At 40.6% G+C, this 24,034-nt stretch overlaps 1 protein-coding gene across 5 annotated transcripts in view; it reads left to right on the top strand.

The window, feature by feature from the left end:
* The first annotated feature begins 5,992 nt into the window (after positions 1-5,992).
* TSC22D1 (TSC22 domain family member 1) overlaps positions 5,993-24,034 on the top strand; it is a 92,822-nt gene continuing 74,780 nt past the window's right edge. For 2 of the 5 annotated variants that reach the window (XR_012055824.1, XM_072928892.1), the window contains exons 1-2: positions 5,995-6,729; positions 7,346-10,203. Coding sequence is in view for 3 of the 5 variants with exons in the window: in XM_072928892.1 (XP_072784993.1) it covers positions 7,379-10,203 (2,825 nt within the window). In the remaining 2 variants the exon portion in view is untranslated. Of the gene's footprint in view, positions 6,730-7,336; positions 10,204-24,034 lie in introns of those variants that run through there. The other 3 variants (XR_012055823.1, XM_072928889.1, XM_030272265.4) reach the window with 3 other exon arrangements.

The raw sequence follows: 24,034 nt of genomic DNA, 5'->3' as shown, positions 1-24,034 counted from the left end.
ACATCATCTTTTTGTCTTCTAAGCCTACAAATATTTACACATTTAATGTTAAGTTTTTAGGGGTTTGGTGACCGAACGTTAATCAAAGGGACTATTCACATGACTGAAGTTAAGCCTCTGACTTTGTGTTTGTGCCTGTCGGGACTTGGCACATCTTTTGTTTTACTGAAAGTGATAAAGAAAATTTTTTTTCTTGTGCTTGAGTTGGAAATCCTAAACCTGTTTCCCACTGAATTTTGTCACAAGGGCATTTTTAATATGACTTTCAAGGCTTGTCAGTGTGTGTGTGCAGAAGCAAAAGTGACACATACAGTATTTAAAATGCAGTGATAATCAGAGGCAAGATGCCTGAAAAATCATAATGTAGGGAAACAAACCAAAGACCTCACAGATGTAGAAGAATTAAAATTACTGTTGTTGTGAATGAGTTTGTAAGTCCTTTAGCAGAAAAATAGTGCAGTATATATAACTTTTATTATTGGAGTTATCAGGAAACATACCAAGTGACTATCGATAAAAATTGTGTTTACTTCTGCTGTGCTCATGACCAGTCTGTGGTTACTTTCAGTAAATGGTTCAAGTTACACTACAACTAATGCATATAAAAAACAAAGCTGAAGTTTGCTCAAGTACTGTCCCATAGAAAATTCTGGATTTCTGCAAATAAACACTTGCTTCCACAGAATATGTTTTAAATCGCCAGAAATACTGTTGACACAGCCAAAAGGGAGATGAAAACTAGATACACACACTTCAGACAATTAAATGATTTCAAGAAGAATTTCTCTGTATTCTCCACAATCAGGAGATCCTGTCTCCAGTTACTGTGTGATAATATGACAAAAAATTGTGTGGCTGTACTAAATACTAACTAACTATACATTCTACTTTTCCAAAGAATTTAGCATTGAAAAAACCCATCTCTTCATGGGGAAAAACAAAATTTAATTCTAGGATGAGATTTTAAAGATTCGTGCCTTATCACAACAGACACATTCACTCCTAACCATTCAAGAAAACCACACATAAATCACAGAACTTTTAGACATCACAAAATTCCCAGTGTAGTGAGGGAACACAAAGTACATTCCCAAACAAAGCATTTTCCTAAGTGCTTTCCCCTATCAGAATTAGGATCAGTCAGAAGAAACCAATTCCACACAATCTTTGCAACTGAGAACCACAAACCAAGAGCTCAGATTTTCAGCATTTTTAAACAGTCCTATGCAAATGTTTATGATTAATTCATAAAAACTAAAACTAATCTAAAAAATATGGTTGACTCACTACTTTGGTCATTGATTTATGAGGAAAAAAAAAAGAGGGGGGGAGGTTCTATTTAACTGTATGACCATTTTCCATTGATTTGATCATCTATTTCATTTAATCTTCAGCTTAATTATATATAACATTTGGCTGACTAATCAAAGATCAAACAGTTAGCAATCTAAGACCTGTACTCTACAAACACTTAATTAAATAAATGATCTCACACTACAGTAGTACTGCATTCATTACAGTTGCATGTTGAGGTATCTGGGAAATACTTTCCATAACCTGGCGCTTGTATAAGATGCAAATTCATCAGTTGACTACAAATTCAAGAGAAAATGGAGGAATAAAGGAGAGCAAGATGAATATAGTGATAAAATCGTGGTGATCTTTTGGCTGTTAATTCATTAGCCATGAGCTGGTGGAGGTTTTACTTTTAACCCTTGCTCCCACAATACAGTCTATATAGTCCTGTATGTAGCCTACATACCTACAAAGTTTAAAGCAATGATAAAGCTTCTAAACATCTTTCATTAATTCTGAAGTTGAATACAATCACCATTAAAAAAAGACTGCCTACTTGGCCACATTTCTCAAACTCAGGTATAATGAATATTTTAAAACAACTTTTCCAGATGATCTAGAAAAATATGATTTTGTGTATATTGGCATTGGAATACACCTTACTAGTCTAAAGAGAACTGATTTTTTTTTATTTTTCAAGACTGCTAGATTGCAGTCTTGAATTGTTGATTTATGCAAGCATTTATTTAATAAAAACTTGTGAGAAAGCTTCCCTTTCCCAAATGTTCAACATTATTTAATAAGAATTAAAATAAGGGATGAAAAATGTCTCAGTAGGCGTTTTGGAATCAGTAAACTCAATCAACCAACTAACCAGCCAACTAAAAACAAAACAAGAAAGGAAGATCAAGACTTGACTTGAACTTTCTAAGAAAACGCAGAAGCAGAATTACCACTTTTTCAGGGCTGAAAGGTAAGAACTTTCTTATGACTACTTCTCTTAGAAGGAAGAAAAAAATGCATACATCTTTGCAAATCAACTTAGAGGCTACAGTCAGCGATATTAATGAACAGAGAGAAGCTTTCTGTCTAAACCAACAATGGCAACTTCATGGGAAAAAAATTCTTTTTATTAAATTAAAAAAAAATTATTTATTAAACAGTCACACAGGACTTAAAGCGCACATCAGACTGATTTGTCATGATTTTGACTGTTTTGAGTAAAAACCCTATAGTATTCCTGCTCGTTGGCTTTATAATTACTTGGTACAAAGACATAAACTACTGCATATGCTAGGATGAATGCACACAGCTATGTCGAGTAGTGAAGGAGCCAAAGAAAGAAAATATTAAAATACTGCTTATTTTGGTATCCTTGGAGAATCTGTGGTGGTAGCAAGGCTTGTTGTTTCCTGTCTGAAGAAATATTACATATACAGGAGACAGATCTCTAAATATTTACACTGTGAAGATCTTGTTCTCTTGCACTAGCCCGAACAATAAGATTTTAAAGTTGAAATAAGCGTTATTCCAGACACTCACTCTCCCTGCCTGGCAGCGAGGACTGCATCAAGTTCATCTGTGCTTGTTCATTTGGGAAGTATGTATGTAAGAGATGCAATCCAAAGGGATTCCTCTAACCTGGCAACCCTCCAGCACTCTTCAGTCTGCAGCTGAGGTAATGATGGGACTGCAGGACTGTCTGCCTTGTAGTCATGAGCAGTGATCATGGTCAACAAGCTGCTCAATCCATCCAGTGATGACACAAGTAACTCTGGTTCCAGCTGACTGATCAATACAGTTAATTAAAAAATAGCAGGTAGAGCTGTTTGGAATAACTGCCGGGTAATTTCACTTTCTACACATGGTCAGTTGTGTGGTGGCTGAATTTTGAAATATCTGGTGTTCTGTAAATTAGGTATAGGATGGAATTTCTTTTCCCACCTTGAACAACTAAAGAATACAATCCATAAAAATTATAAATTCCAGTGGTTTAATTGTAATTTCTTAAAATTTAATGGATATGAAATTAAAATTGTTTATCTGAGAATCCCATTTTTATGCTTAGACTAATGCTTACCAAAAAATGAAAGAAAGAGAAGTAAGTTTATACCTGAAGAAAATAGTAAGGAAAGAAAATGGGTGTAACATGAAAATGTTCATATTTTAAGCAGCATTAAAAAATTAATTTCAAACTTGCCACTTCCAATGTGCTTTGTTTAGTCTAGACCAGTATTTGGATTGCTAACAGATCAGTGACCACATTATGCAGATAAGTTAACACTGTTATCTAAATTTCATTTTTTCTTCAGATTTTCCTTATAAGAAGAGAACAATATGGACCCAATTAATAAAAACCCCATATAGCACACTGTACTATCAAGCAGCCCAACTACTCAAAATGAATATAAGTTAATTAGTATAGGCAAAGCAAATATTTAATTACTACCAGTACTACTGTTTCAATTATTTTTCAGCCTTGCTGATATTGACTAGGTGCATACAAACTTTACAGCTCAATCCTTTTTAAGTTGCTTTTGCACAAATTTTTAAGTCTAGAAACCAACTCATCTGTATTCATAGCCTCTGTGCTTTAAAAGTAGTTGGATTTTGTTCAAACATTCAAAAATAATCTTCGAGTTACAACTCATCATAGAAAACTCAATTCCTCAAAGGATATTGTTCTGGGAAAGTTATAAGCAGACAGAACAGGGATTTTTAATGTCTGTTGACTTGCAGTGTCGAGCCCTCATCTCAAAAATGTTTACAAGTGTGAGTATCTCATTAAAGACAATCTAAGATTTCAGTGTAGCACCAAGGATCAAGATGTAGACAGATTGTGGCACGTTTGTGATGCTGTCCTGAAATCTGCAAAGGTTACATGCAGGCAGCTCACTTCCAGGTAGTAGTCTTTCAGTATAGGCTGCCATCTGATTATCAGTTTTTAAAAAATAATATTGGCTTGCCCTCAGGAAAAGATGAATCCTATTTAACTATGTGTCAATTGTTCTTTAGTTTCTGTATAAAGGCAGTACAGCCATGGAAGGAGAAAGGGTTGCAAGGCTACCTTTCAGGTACCTGGAGACCTGAGCTGAATGCCTGCATTCCAGATAAAATGAATTAAACTGCAAAAGGCAGGGTTTTCTCAAAAGCCACCCCTATCCCCACACCAAATGAAAGCTAGATAAGCAAGGTTAGCAGGGAGAGGCAAGATGGAAGTGTGAAATTCAGGAACAGGCAGCAAAAGCTCTTGCTGTGCGACCTTGAATCCTTGCCCTTTGCACAAAATGGAGCAAGAAAAGCAGCTTTTTAGTTCCTTGGTGATTAAATGCCACATACTAAACATGGGAGACTCAAATCTCCTCTCTGCCTGAAGAAACTAACATTTATATCTCCCATAAGAACTCTCTAATGACTCAGCTATATGATATAATACCTTGGACTCTCACAACTTTTTTCCCCATTAAAGCTCTACTACTCTTCCTTACGTGCTTAAATATTCACTGCAGCAAGAGCCAAGCCCTGTTTTTTCTCCATGCCCTCTTGATTGTCCTGACCAGTGGGCTCCACAGTCAGGTTACAACATTAGCCTGAGCCCTTCAAGTCCTGCAAACACTTCACCAATTCCAGGCAAGCCACAGCAATTTCAAAGCAGTGATTTGAGACACCTCCTGCCTGCTCATGGATTCCTCTGTTTGGAGACAAAGCCAGGCTGCCAGGAGTTGGGAATACGAGCAGCTCTCTAGGCATGGTGCACACCTTACGTAGCACCAGGCTGCTGGAGAAACAGGGCAGAGGGTGTGAACCTGTCCCGTCTCTGTAGGAATGCAGGACATCCCACCTATCGAGCTCTGGAAGTCCGACTGGAGAGGGTTCTGCTTGCAGGAGAGGTAGAGCAGTGCCAGTGGTGGGAATCCATCGGGCCGGATCCACTGATCACGGTGGGGCCACGAGATACCTACCAGGCAGCTCTGTGCAAGCCCACAGGCACAAGGACGCGAAGGAAAATCTCTGGGCAGGTATGTGTGCATCGAGTGTCTCTGGAGATCAGGCGGCGCTCACCGAAGGAGAGGAGCTAGCTCCGTTTGGGATGGGATGGGAGCAGCCTCACCGTGGTGGGCGTGGTGAGCTTTGCCGCCTGGCTTTGACGATGCCGGCACTTGCACAGTGAAGGAAGGTCTGTTAATTTCACCTCGATCCCGTTTAATAAGTTTTGTACTTTTTTTTTTTTTTTTTTTTTTTTTTTTTTTTTAAATCAGTGCTTCTGTATGGCTCGTCTGGAGCTTTCATGAGAAGCTCATCCACACACAGACACACGCCCATTGACACACCGCAGGTGGATGCGGAGGAACGATCCCACCTGCCCTGCGGGCATCCCTGCCCGGCAGTACCGAGGGCGCCTGCGGCCCCCGCCGGGGCTGGGCTGGAGCGGGGCAGCGGGGCGAGCCGCCCGCCCCGGGCACAAAGGGAAAGCGGCCCCGAGCGAGGGGGATGCGCGCACACTCCGCTCTCCTCCCCACGCGCGGCGGAAGGAGCGGGCAGGAATATTCTGGACCGAGGGAGGGGAGGAAGGAGAGAAGGTGATGAATAACTTGAATAAATCTGCAGCGGAGCTGAGGAGGGGGGAGGGAGGCGGCGCCAGGTCATGTGAGGCACAGTCATGCTGCGGGCAGAGAGGGGGCACCTGGCGGGTACACGACGCGGCCGGGGAGGGGGACGGGGACGGGCTGCCGCCCGCCATGGCCGCGGCCTCGCCCCCTCCTCAGCCGGGACACCCCCGCCCGCCGCGGGCTCGGCGCCGCTCGGCCATTTCCGCCACGCGAGCCGAGCCCTATTTCCGCCGGCCCCGGCCAGACGGGCTTTATGTCTGCCGGCGGGGCGCGCGTGCGCGGCGGCCGCCGCCATCTTACGTTGTCTCTCGCCCGCCCTCCCCTTTGGCGAGCTCTCCCCTCCTCCCCCCCGCGGCGCCTCCTCCAGCGCTCCGTGAGGAGACGGGGCAGGCACGGGGAGGGAGAGACCCGCGGCGGCGGGGAAGCCGGGAGTAGACCCTGAGGGAAGAAAGGACGGGGCGGACGCACACGCGGGAGGAGGAGGACGGATTCCAGGCGCGGTTCTGCGGAGGACGAGCGGGTGCCGCCTGTTATAAAGGGGGAGGAGGCGGCGGAGGGGGAAGGAAGAGCGTGCAGAGCGGAGCCTCCTCCAGAGACAGCCAGACACAGGGAGGAGAGAGAGGCTGCCTGGCTGGCTCCCCCTTCCTCCCTCCCTCCCTCTCTCCTTTTCATGGACTCTTTTGTCGGGTTGCTGCTGCTGCTTTTCTTCCGTCCTTATTCCGTCTCTCTAATACCCAAAATGATTCAGCTCCATGGCTGCCACTGACGGGGATGTCCCTGCCCGGCTCAGCCTGCCGCTGCCGCCCTGCTGTGCGCCAGTCCTGTACGTATCCGCGCCTTCCTCCTCCTCCTCCTACTAAGAGCGGTGATGGCGAGGGGCGCCGGCCGCCTCGCCGGGCTGCCCTGCGGGCCCGCCGGCTACCCTCGCCCCGCCGAGGCGGGCAGGGAGGGAGGGAGGGAGGGCGGTGCTGCTGGCTGCCGGCGAGCCGCGGCGCCCGGCGGAGCCTCCGCGGGGAGGAGGAAGGGGCTCGCCCCCGGGCCGGCCGGCTGGCTGCCCTCCCGGGTGAGGCGCAGTCGGGGGGCTGGGGACGGGGGGGGCGGCCGAGCAGGGAGGTGGTGGTAGGCTGGCGGGAGGGAGGGTGGTAGGGAGAAAGAAAGTGAATGGCGGAGGATTGAAAGTGTCACATTCAGAGGCGGCGGAGGACCGGTGCTCGCCCCCTCCCTGTCTCGGAGGGGAGGGGGAGGGGAGAGGGGTGGTGGTGAGCGGCGGTGCCGAGCCGCCTCAGCCCGTGCGCTGCGGGAGTCGGGAGGGCTGTGCGTGGTGGTGTCTGCCCTGCCCTGAGCACACAGCTAACCGTGTGTGTGTGTATGTGTGTCTGTCTGTCTCTTTCCATACCGGGGGATTGCACTCTTAAAATACACTCGATACAATGCACCAGCCTGACTCAGCCGCAGACATTAGTGCTAGGAAGATGGCGCACCCGGCGATGTTTCCTAGAAGGGGCAGCAGCAGTAGCAGCGGCAGCGGCTGCGTTACTGCTCCCACTGCACCAGGTACCGGCGTTGGGAGCGCTGCCCTCTCTGCCGAGGATTATCAGCCGCCTTTGCTGGTCCAGCCGCCGCCTCCATCTCCTGCAGCAGCTTCAACAGCGGGTCCACAGCCGACACCCCCTCATCCACAAAGCCTGAACCTCCTCTCGCAGTCTCAGCTCCAGCCACAGCCCCTTGCACAGACTGGAGCTCAAATGAAAAAGAAAAGTGGCTTTCAAATTACCAGTGTGACCCCTGCTCAAATATCAGCTAGTATGAGCTCTAATAACAGCATAGCCGAGGATACAGAAAGTTACGACGACCTGGATGAGTCTCACACTGAAGACCTGTCATCTTCTGAAATCTTGGATGTGTCTTTATCCAGAGCCACTGACATGGGAGAACCTGAGAGGAGTTCTTCTGAAGAGACTCTAAATAACTTCCAAGAGGCAGAGACTCCTGGGGCTGTTTCTCCAAACCAGCCTCATCTTCCTCAGCAGCATGCTCCTCTGCCTCATCACCCACAGCAGAGTGTTGTGATCAATGGAAGTGTTCATCCCCATCATGTTCATCATCACCACCATCTTCACCACCACCATCATGGACACCATCATCCATCACATCCTGGGGTGGGTAGTGCCCCAATTTCTGGAGGACCGCCACCCAGTCCATCGTTTAGGAAACTATCAACAACTGGAAGCTCTGACAATGTTATATCAACTGCACCAGTTTCTGCTGCATCATCCACTGGTTCCCCGGCATCTGCTGTGTCTAATATCCGCACTACAAGTAGTCCTGGCAATTTAGGTATAAGTCCTGCTCCTGGAACTAGTACCTTAAGTAATATTGGTGGTGGTAGTTCTAATGTGGCAACCAATGTGCTTGGTACTATAAATTTAAGCAACATCATGAGTACTGGTAATGTAAATGCTTTGTCTGGAACTAGCAGCAATGCTAATGTGAATATCTTGAGTGGTGTTGGCAATGGTACGAGTGCTTCCTCTAGTGTCATTAACAATGCTACTAATCCAACTGCAGGAGTGGCAGTGGGATCAAGCCAGCAGCAGCCTGCATCTGGCACGTCGAGGTTTAGGGTTGTAAAATTAGATTCTAGTTCTGAACCTTTCAAAAAAGGTAGATGGACATGCACTGAATTCTATGATAAAGAAAACACTGTTGCAGTTTCGGAGGGAGTAGCAGTAAACAAAGCAGTAGAGACGATAAAACAAAACCCGCTTGAAGTGACTTCTGAAAGGGAGAGCACCAGTGGGAGTTCTGTTAGCAGCAATGTAAGCACACTGAGTCACTATACAGAAAGTGTGGGAAGTGGAGAAATGGGAGCACCTACTGTGGTACAGCAGCAAGCATTTCAAGGTGTGGGTCCGCAGCAGATGGATTTTAGCAGTGCTGCTCCTCCAGCAATTCCAGCATCTAGTATACCACAGAGTGTTTCTCAATCACAGCTTGCACAAGTCCAGCTGCATTCTCAAGAAGTAAACTATCCACAGCAGAAGCCAGGGGTCCAGCCTCCTGCACAGGCCAGTCTAACCACTGTTCCTGGGGTTCAGCCAGCCCCAGTTAATATACTAGGTGTATCCCCATCTCTGGGCCACCAGCAACCTGCCCTTCAGAGTATGGCTCAACAGCAGCTGCCATATTCGCAGCCGGCGCAGCCTGTGCAGACTTTGCCAGTGGTGCAGCAGCAGTTGCAGTACGGACAGCAGCAGCAGCAACAGCAGCCAGTTCCTGCGCAGATGGCCGCGGGTCACGTTAAGCCGGTGAACCAAAACTCTGTCACAGGGGCTATGCCAGACTACATCCAACATCAGCAGATCCTTCAGACTCCAGCCCCTGCCATGCAGCCAAGTTCTGCAGGAGTAGGAGCTGGGCAACCGGTTCCTGTTGCCCAGGCACAGGGCATGCAGCCTTCAGTTCAAGCACATCCAGCTGCTGCCCCAGCTCAGCCTGTTGCACATGCTCCCGCAGCAATACCAGGTGTAGCTGCCGGTGGTCAAATGCTAAATGTTGGGCAGCAAGGAAGTGTAGCTGCTGTGGTGCAACCACCATCTGCTACAAACCAAATTCCACCTCCAGTTATGCCATCAACGGCTGCTCCTCCATCTTCCCAAGTAGTGCAGCCTGTGCAGACAGGAATAATGCAGCAAGGATTACAGGCTAGCACTACAGGCCTTCCTCAACAAATGGTCATTGCTCAGCAAAACACCTTGTTGCCTGTACAGCCGCAGGCACAAGGAGTGGAATCTGTAGTCCAAGGGATGACTGGCCAGCAGCTGCCTGCAGTAAGCCCAATACCCTCTGCTAGTGCTGTTCCTGCACCAAGTCAAGCTGGTTCAGCTGTGCCTCCTGGCATACCTTCTGCTTCTGTAGGTTTGGGACAGCCACAGAATATAGCACAGGCTTCGGCTGTGCAGAATGGCAATTTGGCTCAAAGTGTTAGCCAGCCTCCCTTGATATCAACAAGTATAGGTATGCCAGTGGCACAGAGTGTGCCACAGCAGATGCCATTAAGCTCTACCCAGTTCCCTGCACAATCACTAGCTCAGTCCATTGTAAGCCAAATCGAAGACGGCAGACGCCCTACAGAGCCTTCCTTGGCGGGTTTACCTCAAGCTGCCAGTGTTGAGAGTGGTGGTGGAGCATCGGCCGCTTCAGATGGCGGTAGCAGCAACATGCCATCCTCGGCGTCCCTCTTCCCGCTGAAGGTGCTGCCGTTGACAACGCCTCTTGTAGATGGTGAGGATGAGAGGTAAGACTGCCTGTAACTTTATTAAAAGATGGACACTCTGTTAGTTTGATTTGCACTAACTTGCAGGTCTTGTTACAGCCATTCTCTGAAATGAAGCAGTGTGATGTTTCTGTCTAATTAAAATACTATTTCTCAGGTCTCAGCGCATGCAGATGTTGTATTAAAGAACTTGTTTTCCACTTGAGGGGGTGGGTTGTATTGATTATGCTTTGAAACTACTGTGTGGGTAAATTGCGCTTAGCAGTCTGTTCAGTGTGTATATTCCCACAGTGCTGAGGAAGACAAGAATACTGTAGAGTATACTAGTGGTGATGGCAGTTTAGGTTATTTATTATATGAAAATAATTAATATTTATTCTTAGGTATTTTTTTTTCACAAGCCTAGACTTCATCCTGGCTTAGCTTCTCTTTTTAAAGTATTGACTTTACTAAGGTTGAACCAGTTGCGATTCTTTGGTATATTCAAAACCTCTTTGATAGCCAAAAGATGCTGTAGGCAAATGAGTATGGTGGGATAAGAGATGTTCAGCAACATTGTTGTGGCTCTTTGAATTGAACCTGGGGTATTTTTCGTCTTGATGGTGTCGCTTCAAAGTGTTAATGTGCGGCAAGATCTGCTCAGGCCTGCCAAACCTTTACATGTGATGTACCAATTCTGTGCAGTTGGAGTAAGAAAACTGCTATTTTCCCCTCCATTTTCACCAGTTCAAACTACATGTATTCTCTCACCTTCACCTTTTCAAGTAAGTGACCACTGCTTAGTCTTAACAGTACCTGCACGTTAATATTCTCATTTCTTTGACAGTGTTTGCAGAGAAGTTGAGACCATTGTGTGTGCAGGCTGAATTGATTGGAACATCAATTTTAAAGTCTGGAAAGTCCTCAATGGGTTGAGGACCTCTTCTGATATGGGTTTGTGATTGCCCTGTAAAACTGGTGCTACTTCCTAAGAAGCTACATTAATGGAGAAATAACTTTTAAGATAAATAACCCTCCTTGGGAATGTGGAGCAGGATAGAAAACACTAGAAAAACTGAGACTAGGGTGAGGAGACAAAATAAGGTACTGAACACAAGGTGGGAAAAATGCTGTAGCAATGGGAGATGAAGCACTTTTAAAATACCTTCTTGGTGCCATAATTTAAATCAGGAGTAATACCAGTAGCTAGACTTTATTAATTTTTTTTTTTTAATAAAATAGGTTGCTGGGAGAGGCTGGATTCTTTTCTTAATATTGAAAATCCTAACTCTATCAGCAGTCTCTGGTTATGTTGATCATAAGGTGTTGACTGCCACTGTGGCTTTCATCACATCTTTCTAAGATGCCAGAGAACTGTAATGAGTAGCAGCTTGTCTTCCAGGAGTGCTAGAAGACAAGTTCCAACACTGTTGCATTCTGATTATGTTTTTTTAGTCAATAAGTACATGGAGGTTATAGAAGACAGATTGAGGTGTTAAAGCCAACAGTGTCACCATTATGCTGTTAGCAGTTTTTCAGAAATATTTTTTGGTTTTCTTTCATTTGAATTTTGTAAACCAAGACACTAATGCTTCTCTTTTTGAGTCCCACTGGTGTTTGGTGTTGTTGTTTTCTTTTGCTGTTGTGTGGTTGTTGTTTTTGGGTTTTGTTTTCTTTTATTAACCAAAAAATCCCCCTAAGCTTTCAGGGGATCCTAGCCAAGTAGAGAAATCATAAGCTTAATGATAGGGTTTTGGAAAATGACATCTAGAATATGTCTGTACCCTGATTTTAAGAGCATATGTTAACAGTTCAACATGATTGGTAGTTTTTCCAGAATGTTTAAATCCCTCAGGGTAACAATAGCCAGAAATACCTTCTTCCTCTGTTGTTTGGCTAGCCAAAGATCATATCCTTTCTTCTGCCATGCACGTTGCGTCTTTGTTCAATCTGTCATCTCCAGGTAGGCTAAACTTTTGTTTAGCTGCAGTTGGAAAACCATTTATATTCTTTACACAAAGCAGGATATGACTCTATTAAATGGAGACCAAAAATAATCTGGTTTTTTTTTGCATGGTAGTAGCGGCCAGGTCACTTTTGTGTACAATCAGACCATTTAGATCAGTATGTCTCCTTGTATATCTGTATGTGATGTTAAAAACCTAGTGAGATTGCTTCTGTTTCTGCTTCCTGGGGATCTCAGGACAGGGTACTTCTGTTGTCATCTTCACTGGAATTTTGGACTGGAGCTGAGAGTTTGTTACTCACTTGGGGCAGTGCAAGATAGGTTGTTACTCTGCTTGGCTTTGCACTTTTCTGACCTTGGGATCTCTCTAGTTTGTTTTTTTGCTGGTTTTGTTAGATTATCCCCTCTTTTACAGGAGGCAAAGGGGTTGTATATTGTAGAAGGACATAACCATTTCAGAAGCAGGTGTATTGTAAATATTAAATACTTATTTCTCTTGGTCTTATCTGCACATATATATCACTGAAGATTTCTGTCAATACATCCCAAATTATTCTAAACCTGGCAAAGGAAAAGGTAGGAGAAAAGAAGTGAGTGGTGACATAATTGGGCCAGTGAAGAAGCTGTAAAATTCCATTTAGCGTGCCTTTGAAAAAACATCTGACCCATGTAATACCTTGTATAGATTAACTCCCAGCTTTCCTTAAAGCTGTATATAACTGCGTTTAAAGCTGTGCCAGTATCTTTAAGTCTGTTCAGTTTTTAGAACGCCATTTGCAGCTCTTTCTATGCCTGTTATCAGGGTATGGCCTTTTAAATATAGACAGTGTGGAGTGCATCAGCAGTGAGAACCATAACCTTTATTTCCCCAGTATGAATGACTTTTATTTCAAGTCATAGTGAAGATTAGATATTAAAAATGAGCTGCTTGGCAGAATGCCATATGGAAAATTAATTTGCAGATGATAATAAATAGAGGATACAAATAATACTCCCTGTACTTTCTATATTAAAAAAAAATCGAACTGCCAAACAAAAAACCCCACACCCCAACAAAATCACCAAACCCATAGTTCTTCTGACTAGCCTTTCTTAAGCCTGTTGGGTATGCCATAGATATTTGTGTGTTGGTAGATTGATCATCTCTTAATTTTTTGGTCTACAAAAATGCAGGCTAGTTTTTTGGTTGTTAAATAGGTTTTTTTTCCCTTCTCCTTAGCTTGAGCTGTGATATGGACTCAGTGCATAGTTCATAATTAGTTTCTTGGATTTGGAGTGGTTACCTTGATTTATTCACTATAATTACTAAATCTTGCTAATTTAAGGCGTGGTCTTTTGAGTTTAGTATTTCATCCTTAGAACTGTAGAGCAGGATTGCTTTTATTTTTTTGTGTTTGATATTTAGGCTTAGAAGAATGCATGTTTATATCACAGTGAATCTTTTTGTGTATTTATACTTAGTGTTGCAAAATCAGTTTTACATCCTTGTAGACAATGTTTTGCTGTACGTGCTTGCAGTAAGATTTTCTATGGACTTACGTTATTTTTAAATTATCTAGAAAGTGAAGACTTCAAAAGTTAATGTATTTTACAGCATCTATGAAAGCTGCTATGTGAATTTAAAAATAACTTAATCTGAAACGTTGTTTGCCATTACTCAAAAGCGGATTTTGTGAATGAAGGATAAGAGAACTAGTAACTGCCTCCCTGACCTTGACCATGTTTCCTGTAGAATTGTTTGCATTCTTGAGGCTGGTGCAAGTTCTGTTCACCTGTTTGTGTATGTCATCCAATGAAGCTGAAGAGAAAGAAGGAAAAGATGATGGCAAACACAAAACAGGCATAAAGATTTAAAATACGTTTTATTATCTGACAATCTCATTATTTTTTAAGAGAAATTTTTATTGGAAGATCCCTTGGGAAATATTTTTTGTGTAGGATATGTGTTTTGGCTTGTTTCTAAGTTTGTAGAGGGGCTGGAACATTAAAGCTGAACATGAGAATCAAGACGTGAGCAACTTTTGAGAAATCTCTAGCAGTAGTAACTAGTACTAGATTGTAAAGTGAAGTACAGTCAGGAAGTGAAGTACAATCAGGATTAATGTTCGTCATATATGCAGCTGTGTAGTGGAAAGCTTGACCAGGTACAAGTGAGATTTTTACAGATGTAATTCAATACTTTTTGAAGATTTTAGTTAGCAGTAGTGAATGAAATAAGTAAGGTAGAACTGGAAGCTTCAATTATATTTTTGGTGCAGTAGCTATTTTGCATACTTATTTCGATTGTGTAAGTGGTTTTAGAGCTCATATGGGCTTCTTTGTTTGCTGGAAGTTTTTGCTGCTCTGTATTTGGTGAGAAAGGGAATAGATACTTTACAACAAAGGATTTCTGGTGGATTAACATAGATTTATAGTGGATTTTTTTTTTTTTTTAGCTGCATCGTAGGGGCACTGTTGTTAATTTCTGTCTTGCAGATTTTAAACTTGCTTCCTAGTCTTGCCACCATTTTGAAAACTCTGATTTGAGTTCTAGGAGATGAACTGTTAGAAATATCTGTTTATATATTCAATTGAGCTTTTTGTGGAACTTGAAAAAACTATTAACCTCACTAGTATCAAGTCAAGTGAGTAGAAAGAGAGAACTTTGATGAAGAAAACGTGCTTGCTGTTGTGTCATGATGAGAAGTCCGGTTTCTCACTTAGTCTTGATGGAGTAAAAGACCTATTGTTGGTGGAATTGACTTTGTTAGTTCTGCTCTAAGTAAAGATCAAGAGGAATTTAGGGTCTGCACCTTGTATGTCTGCTGACCAGCTGTATGTGGCAACACCTGTTTTGATAGAGCTTTTCCTGGCATCTTTTATAGATGCATTTTTTTGCATGCCATGATACATGCATGCCCTTTGAATTAAGGACTGTTACAGTGCTTGGTATTACATTGTCTTTCAAGACAGGAAGAGCCAACAGATAGCAGGAGGTTGTAAAAGCAGTAATTTAGCACTTAGTAGTTAAGGCATATGCTGAAAAATTAGTCTCTTCTAGTGATTTCTGGAAACCATTCCTTAGCACTGCAGTTTTGGTTGCTCTTTGGAGCAGTGCATAATTATGAAACCATCTATGTATGTGTAGGAGAACATGAACAAGCAAGATTTTAAAGTATTTAATGCTGAAAAACAATCTTTTTTACTGTCTCAGGATTTGCATTCTTTACAGACTAATCTGAAAATTATAATTAAACCCACTGACAAATGAATTGGTAGTGAAGTGTTTCAGCCTTTACAACTTACTGTGATCTAGATAATGGTGAGCAGATACCAGTCAATTGTAAGCTAGCAAAGTTAGCAGAGTGGGAGGGGAAAATAATTGAGAAGCAAACACCACCAATCCCCTTCAAAAAACCCTAACCTTAGCAACCCCCAGTATGTTAATGTATTTAGCTTAGGTGTAAATAAAAAGGTGTATGGCTAGCATTCCTATGCTACAAAAAGACCCCCTACAACCTGTTCATCTTACAGATGGTAATAAAGTAAATAAGCCTTTTCAGACCTGTCTCTTAACAGTTTAGGAAGTACATCAAATCATAAACAGCAGTATTGCTAGTATGGTTTTTTAAACAAGAAACTGCACATGCCTGAATATCAGTGCAATTATATCAAGTGATTCTTGGTATGACCTTTCTGGGAATAATTTGTGATCTGGGTTTGCAGTGTAATGTAGGTGAAACATAAAAATGACTAGAAAAGAATAGTGTGTCTTTGTTCTCATTGATTTAATGCACTGGTTCTTTTTCTATTCTTTTGATTAATTTATGAGACTAAAATGTACTGTGTGTAATACATATTATACTTCAACAAATGACCGAACACTTCTTAAAGTGGGCTTGTACCTTTCATTTACTGCATTTACGCCACCAAAAGCAGTGCTATTAAGATGGACTAAGGGTAAGATTATTAAGTAAATTATTTCATGGTAATGATCACTGTAAATAAGAAACTAGTTTATTCTCAGCATGGTTGTACAGGAAACCATAGCCTAAAGCGAAAATGGAGAGTTCCTGAGTGAGTGGAGCTACAGCACTTTATTTTAGCCTGTTCTAAAGCATTTAGACTTGGGAATTGCATGATGGAGGTGCAGCATAATTACGGTATCAAATTGGAGCACCTGATCATCCTTCTGGCTTTACTGTCTGGGAAAACTTAAACTCTTTTTCTGCCTTTGGAATTTGCTTACAAAGATAGTAATTGTGCTACAGTCAGTGGTGTAGAAATCCTTATCAGCTCATTTTGTGCAAGCCTCCAAACACCTATTGTGCATTGTCAGTGTTGGAAGCAGGATTTGGTTTGTGGTTGCAGCTATATGCAAAAATCTCCATCTTCCACTGAAGCTGAATTGACTTTCCTGAGAGAGATATTTAAAGATTATAAATGTTTGGCAGGCAGGGATTGTAAAGATGCCATACATGCAAGTGGTACAGCCTTTGGTACTTTAGGTGTTCTATTATTGTTGGTTATCTTATGGACTAAGTAACTTGCTGGTACCTACTAAATGAGGGCTTCTGATTTTGGTGCTGTGCAGAGATGAAGAATGATATTCATCATGTTCAAATACATCATTATGCTTTAATAATGGGAACTTGCTCAATTTTATGAGATTTTTTTATACTTGCAAAACTAAGATCTTTAACGTGTTTTGGTAAAACAGAAGAGTCACAGTAAAGTTTTTCACTGTTTTCTTTGAGCAAACAGTTACTTTGATTATGCTTCCTTTAAATTATTATGGTATTATTGTGTACCAAAAATGACTCCTGAGTTTTTTTCTTCTCTTCACCACTGTGTTTTGTTAGATGTTTGTCCCTCATGTTTAATAGTTTATTACCCTGTTTTGAGTTGTTGGGGAGGCTTCCTATATTGATGACCTTTGACAATCAAGATGTAAATTTAAGAATCGTAGGCATTCAGGCTTGAAGTTCTTATTCCAATTTCTGTTTCTTCTTGCAGTGCAGGATTAGCTTTCAACAGAGTATGGCTACCAAAGGAAACTATTCTTTTTAAGTAGCCTTCCTTGCTGGGACTTGTAGATATTGTACAGTCTGACATGGGTGTAGAATTTTGAAAATACACTAAAAGAACAGAGTAAGAAGTAAAGTAGTTGAGGATTTTGTTTATCATTATGGCTGGGAAATTTAACACAGTTTAGGAGTTTACTGTAGTCCTCAAAGAGTGACAAATGCACCTACCACTGATGCTTTTTCTTTTCCTCGAGGAAATTCTCAGAAAATGACTTTGTAGTTGTTTTAATTAAATTTAAGGGGTATCTTGTTCATCTGTTTCCATACTTCTGAATCAATTTTTTTGAGTGTAGCGGAGATTACCATTTTATAAATTGCTAAAACAGGCAGCCAAGGATCTTCTCTAAGTTTGGCTTTAGAGATGAACTTGCTACTAGGTGGCAGTCTGTTAAAAAAGACGGGCAGTCCTTCTAGTAAGGTGTAGATTTGATAGCACCTGAAAGTTGGTTGTAAAGTGTTTTATAATGTTCTGCTTAAGTTTGTTGAATGACTTGGCCAGGCATATTGTTTGAGCTTCTGTGTGATTAAAGTGTTTTTCTAGCCTTCTTGTTTGTGTGTCTTGTCTTTTCTTTTTTCCTTTTTTTTTGGTCTTGTTTTATTTTTGCTTTTGTTTCATTTCTTGTTTGTATGTGTTTGGTTGTTTTAATTAATATGGATATTGGCAGGAAGTTTTCAGGCCTCTGATTTCTTGGTGTTACTGAGTTTTGAATGTCTCTGTTCAAAACTGTTTAAGCAACAGTGTCCAAGTACTGTGCTGAGTACTAAGGATGGTACTGAAAGCTGCTGAAAATGTGGATACACATTCAACAATAATTTTAGCATCTTAATGCATTTAATAATAGGGTTCTTTTTTACTTCAGTACTGCAGTGTAGCTCTTAATGGTGAGTTAATGTAATTTCAGCATGCAGTGCTATTACTGTATCCTCAGTGTCAAACATGGTTCATTCCCCCTGTAAGAGTCCCCAAGGTGTGGATTAAATGTACATTGCACCATCTTTTTTGCAGATATTGTTAGTCTTTTATTTGTAATCCATTGTCTTGTGTTATGGATAACTGAGTGTTAATTGTCTTTGGTTCTTACATATCTAGTCAGTAGTCCTTTCAGTTGCACAGTGTTAAATTCTGAATTTGGTATCCATTAAGTGTTGCTTATGCTGGTTTGTAAATGGTGTTTTCATTTAAATCCTTGTAAACAAATAAAAGTTATAGAAATAGCTCTTAATGTTTCTCCAATAACTGAAGTCTGTGCAATGTAGAGGAATGCGATCCCTGTCAAGATGAGAGAAAACTTAAATGCGTCTTAAGCTTCCTCTGACCTTCATGTCACCCAATTTCATCACAGTCATGGATAGATGACAGAGATGATGACTGGCAGTTGACTTGTATATAAGAAACTGTAGAAATACAAAAAGTCAGAATGTAATCATACTAAATTTGTTTCTATATATTTAGTGCTCTTATAGCTATTAAGGAAGATGGTGATTAAAAATTAACCCAGTAATTCATGTGTGATTGCTTTGATGTCTATTTCGACTGCAGTTTTGAAATACTGCTCTTCTTAAAGAAAAGCAAGCAAAAATTTCTCAGACAGAATCTGAATAATGAGTGACTTGTTTGGCATATATTGCCATTGATCTGGGATAAGCAAAGGGAAAAAAAAGTCTTCTGTAGATTTCCTCGAAGATTATTTTAAGCTTCATAATTTTACTGGATGTATATGTGTTGAAATATAATATGTTTTTGTACCATATGAAAGATTCCATATTTTTCTGAGGAAGTCTGTCTGTGGACTATAAACAGCATTTTAATTTATAGTTCCATATTGAGCCTGACAGAAATGGAATGCTTTTCTTTCCCTTTAGGATTTTGTGAGGGTTCATGCTGTAATGCCTGCCCTATAGAAAGGAATGTAAGGGGAAGGAGAACAACTTAGGATGTTTCATGATTACTCTGTGTGTGTCAACTTGTGAATAGTATTAATTTGTCATTCTCCCTTGATGTCTCTTTCAGTAGAGGATTCTTAGACTATAAGCATCTCTGAAATCTGTCAATGAAGGATTTTATAGTAATAATTTGTTTATATTTAGCATTATGGTTTATGTTCTAAGCTGTTCATTGAAGAATCTTGACCTGACCCTAATTTGAAATGTCTCTTGAACATCTTGATTAATTTACTTTTGAAATCCTTCAGTCTGAAATTCTTAATGTCACTTACCTATATGTACACATATGAGCATTTATAAAGCTTTTTTCAAATAAACCAACCTGAAACAAATCTACTGGTGAAAGAATGAGCTATTGCTTCTTTTACAGTCTCATTTCTTGCAGTCTTACAAAATAAGACCAAGTGAAAATAAAAACAACCATGAATTAATGACTACGTACTTAAGTACTTGTTAAATAATTTACTGTAGCACCCAAATGAATGCAAGGTATAAATGTACCTCTTTAATCTGCTGAATGAGGTTATTATGTTAAGAATGGATCAGCATATTGCATTGCCAAGTGTTTCTTTAGTAGGCCTAATATCCCAAATTGGGTGAAATGTCGAATTGCTCATAAATGTTCAGGGATTGGTGTAGGATGTCCATGTACCTCTATGTTATTTTTTTTTCTTTCCAAGTGTATGAGATTCCTTCCAATTCTGTAATTGCTTGTGAAAAAGAGGAGTTCCTGAGCCTCTGTTTGATTGGAGAGAGAGGAGGGAGGGTAGAAGGTGTGAAAGAAATGTTCATGATGCTGGTTTTGGTTTTCTTTATTTCTGGTGGGAAAAGGGATTTTAATTTTTGAAATACATGTCAGGCATGCAGTGTGCCATGCAGTTGTTGGCAATACAGCCTTTTCCTATTTATGGGATAGTAGCTAAAAGGCCTTGCTGTGTGTTGGTGCCTTGCTTTGCTGGCTGCTTTATAACAAAGAGTAGAAAAGAATGTTGAAGGATTTGGTGTCTGATACAACTTTGAAGTGATTTTAAGGCAGTGGTGCTTTTAAGTGGGCAAAATCCTACATGTTTTTAGTGGTTTATGGAAAAACAGGAGCAGCAAAGCAGGATTAGTAATCTTAGTGTTCTTCGGGAGTTGTACCCTGCTAATAATGAAGTGCTTTGGAAGAGCACTGCACTGCCAAGTGTTGGAGCTGCCATTTGGCCATCAAGGTGCAGGTCAGCCTCTTCAGGAGGCTGACTCTCACTGACTGCCCTTGGGGTGCATAGATCTGTAGTGCTGCTTAGTGTTGGAGTTGGGGAAGAAACTGAGCAGTCTTGTTATTTCACTGGAATTTAACGTGTAAATGGAAGATAATGATTTGCATCAAGATACCTTCAGCTTCTAGAGCACTGTAATCTGTGGAAGGGGAAAAAGAAATACTAGCATGTTATAGCAGACAGGTGTAGCTATCTTCACCTTCTGCATTTTTCTGACCATCAGAATCCAATGTAGAATCTTTATTGTGTATGTTTACTGTCCAAATTTGTAACATATTTAGGACAGATTTTTTTTTTAATTCCTGTGAAGTTACTGAATAAAAATACTTCTCTGAAAAAGTTCTCCAAAGAATTTTACAAAGGACAATGAAAGTGTATGAAGTGTTCCTGCATATTTTCAAATTGAGGCTTGTCTTGATACTTAGATATTTAATTATTTAAGCAAGCAGTGTAGTCCTCTGTCTTAATACTTTTTATCTGGGGAGATGTTTAAGGAAAGCTGTTCATTTTTTTTTTTTAATTTTATTTTATAAAGTTTCTTCCTGTTCCAACCTCTGAACATGATAGACTGAACTGTTCTTCATGTTTCAGAAACATGTACATTTTATAACGATCTAAAATGTTCTAATTTTTTTTATATTCCAAGAACAACAATAAAGAACCAAAAAAGCACCCAAGCCCTGGAATTTTTTTTTTGTTAAATAATGAAGTTTACATAATATGTTAGCCAAAAGATAAGTGAGATCACTATAAGAATCATGCTATTACCTAAATCCCAGACATCCATCCTTCTAGTTTGGCTTTAAAATCCTATGATTTTGCGGATTTACAGGTACTCTTTAAAAATACATTCTTGAGGTTGCTGTCAGGTTGCTCTGGATTAGGTCTGTAGCCTTTGTGAATGCAGACAAATCTTCTCATGCTTTTGTTGCTGTGATCACTAGAGTCATACATATTGTATTCATCAAATGATGTTGCCATGTAGCTGTGCACAACTTGGCCTAGGCAGCTTGTGAGTGTGAGGTCTGTGCTCACAAGTGGTCAAGTATAAGTTTTGGTTGTCTGTAGCAGATTGTAATATGTATATGTAGAGTTTCTGTAAATTATATGCTAGAAGTTCTTAATGCATTTTCTACTAAAAACTTCAATTTTCTTGGATAACATTTAAAAAAAATTTTAATTTTAATATGAAAAGTCATATTAAATAAACCAAATATTTTCTGTAGCATATTATATCCTAAATTATATACTCTTACCCAAAGTATGCATTTAAAATTATGTTATTAAAATGGTTTGTTCCATTACAGAATTGTTAAAGGTATGGGTAACCGTTGTCTAAAAAAATTTTTTTCTCATTTGTTGCATGGTTTTAATCACTGATTCATGTTGTCTGCTTCTGATGAAGAGGCAAAATTTAGAAATTAAGCCATTTCAGAAATCATGCGATTGCTGGAAAGATTTGCATTTTGTTTCAGAAATAAGAGTTAAAAGAAGTAACTATCATTGGTAGTCTCATCTTCCTAATGTGACCACAAGAAAAATGTACCAAAAATAATTGCTGGGAAAAATAGGCTTTTTTCTTCACAAAAGAAGATCCAGCCATGTCTGAATACTATTTAATTATAGTGTCTGTCAGTGAATGCGACTAGTTCCTGGGAGATTGTTCTTAAGTGGTAAACGAGGGTGGTTTTTAATCTCAAACTGGTAAGAAATGGTTTGAAATACTGTGTTTGAAGATATGTGCAATTTTTTTCTGGTGAAATAAGCAATTTTTTCTCTAAGTATTGATGTGGTGGATTTTACGAAGATTGCACAGATGGGAAACATGAAAATTAGAACTCTTTGCTTCTGGCTGTTTTGAAAATTAAAACTGAATAGAAGGGGTCTTTGAAACCTGGCAATGAACACCTGAAATGTCAGTGTGGCTGCTGTTGACTTGGCAGATTTATTTTCTTGAAGGATGATCAAGTTAATTCATCTAAGTAACTGATGATAACAGTTTTAGAGAAAAGAGATGCTGAAGAGAAGTCTCAGTAAGAGCCCTATGAGGTGAAGAACTTGGAAATTCTGGATTGAGGGTTGCCTTTTGGAGCACTTTGCTGTACGGATTCCAAACTTTTACCTTCTAGAACCTTTTGAACCTTTACTTAGAAAAAAGGCGTCTAGAAGTGTATGTCTCTCCTATTATACCTTCAGTATAATTTCTTGGGAGAGGGTGGAAGAATTACTCTCTTAATGGTTCATCGCTGGAGGCCCACTGCCATAGGGAGAAGGGACTAGTGGAGGAGCATTTGGCCAGCTGGAGTGGGTTTTGTGGAGTCTGGCTAGTATGACTGAATGTTGTGGGAGTGCCATATGTCCTTGAAACTGTTTTAATCAATGCTTGGCCAAGACCATGCAGATTTATAAGCAATATAAGGAATTGTTTGATGTTAATTGTAGGTTTCCTAGGTTAGCATGTTTTATATGTGTACAAATTGCATTTAAAGATTTTGTAGTGTATTTTCTTTGCTTAGTGTGAACTGTTTGTCTTTTCGCTTCATTATATTGCTCAGCTTATATGCTGAAGGACAGGCTTCAGAACTTTGTTCTGTTTCTTTCCTGATAATGCTGGCAAAATACAGCACTTGCCAAGCTAGGTTATGCTGCATGAACTAATGAATCCTTTTTCTAAGCCTGGAATGATGTCTTCGAGTTCTTTTGCTTCAGCTTTGGGTCCTGTGCCTTTTCCATTTGTCCAGTTTGGTTCAGTAAAAAGCGTTTCTTTGCTTGAGGACTCCTGATGAGTTGGGTTCAGGAAAGAAAGGCTTCCGTTGATGAGTCTGAAGAGTAGAAGCAATAAAAGGAGTAAGGAAAAGAATGGTATGAATTATTTTAGTAAAGTTGGTGTGCTCTTAATTCCTCATCAGATTGTGAAAATACCTCAATTTTTATTATTTTCCCTTCTTTGTATTCGCAGAAAGTCATTCTTACTGAGTCAGAATGCCTTTGTGTTGTCCTTGTAGACTAGGTTTGCTAGCTGCGAGCATTTGGTGTCTGTAGGAAGTGGAGCCAATGTCAGGGTCACTGGCTTTCCTCGTCTCTTATGTCACTCATATATTCTCCAAGTACAATGGAGTGTTGTACTCTGGTCATTTTTGCCTTCCTGAGGATCTTTCACTCTCACCCACTATTACTATGGTGAATTAATATGTTGGAGAGTTCAAATCTTGCCAAATGTGCCAGAAGAGTCACTTGGTTTTGGTGGACAGGTAAAAAGCACGGAATGTCCATCTCGTAAGTTAAGAAGGTACTTTAACTTGGTTCTCTGAAAACAAAAAGCTGCTGTTGCTGAGGCCTGCAGCATCTCAAAATTGAGTTGTGGCGTTGTATTTTTCTTAAATGAAAAAAGATAATCTACAGGGATTAGAAGGAATTCAGAATGAAACAACCAAATAATACCTAAACCAAGAAGTAAATCTCTAAAGCTGAATGATAAAACTACATCAGACTTCTGATTGAGACATTGACTCATAAAGAACCTTAAAGCTATGATAGCATAGTCACTTTCTTGTGCTTTAAATTATAAATGAGAGCTAGCTTAGATCATGAGCTAGACTGTGTGTGCCTATGTGCCCTCAAAGAATTTGGGAACAAGA

This window comes from Taeniopygia guttata, chromosome 1 (genome assembly GCF_048771995.1).
Source record: "Taeniopygia guttata chromosome 1, bTaeGut7.mat, whole genome shotgun sequence".
In the NCBI taxonomy this organism is placed as follows: domain Eukaryota; kingdom Metazoa; phylum Chordata; class Aves; order Passeriformes; family Estrildidae; genus Taeniopygia; species Taeniopygia guttata.
The sequence above is the reverse complement of the archived record's forward strand: the minus strand, read 5'-3'. Positions and strand labels throughout refer to the sequence as shown.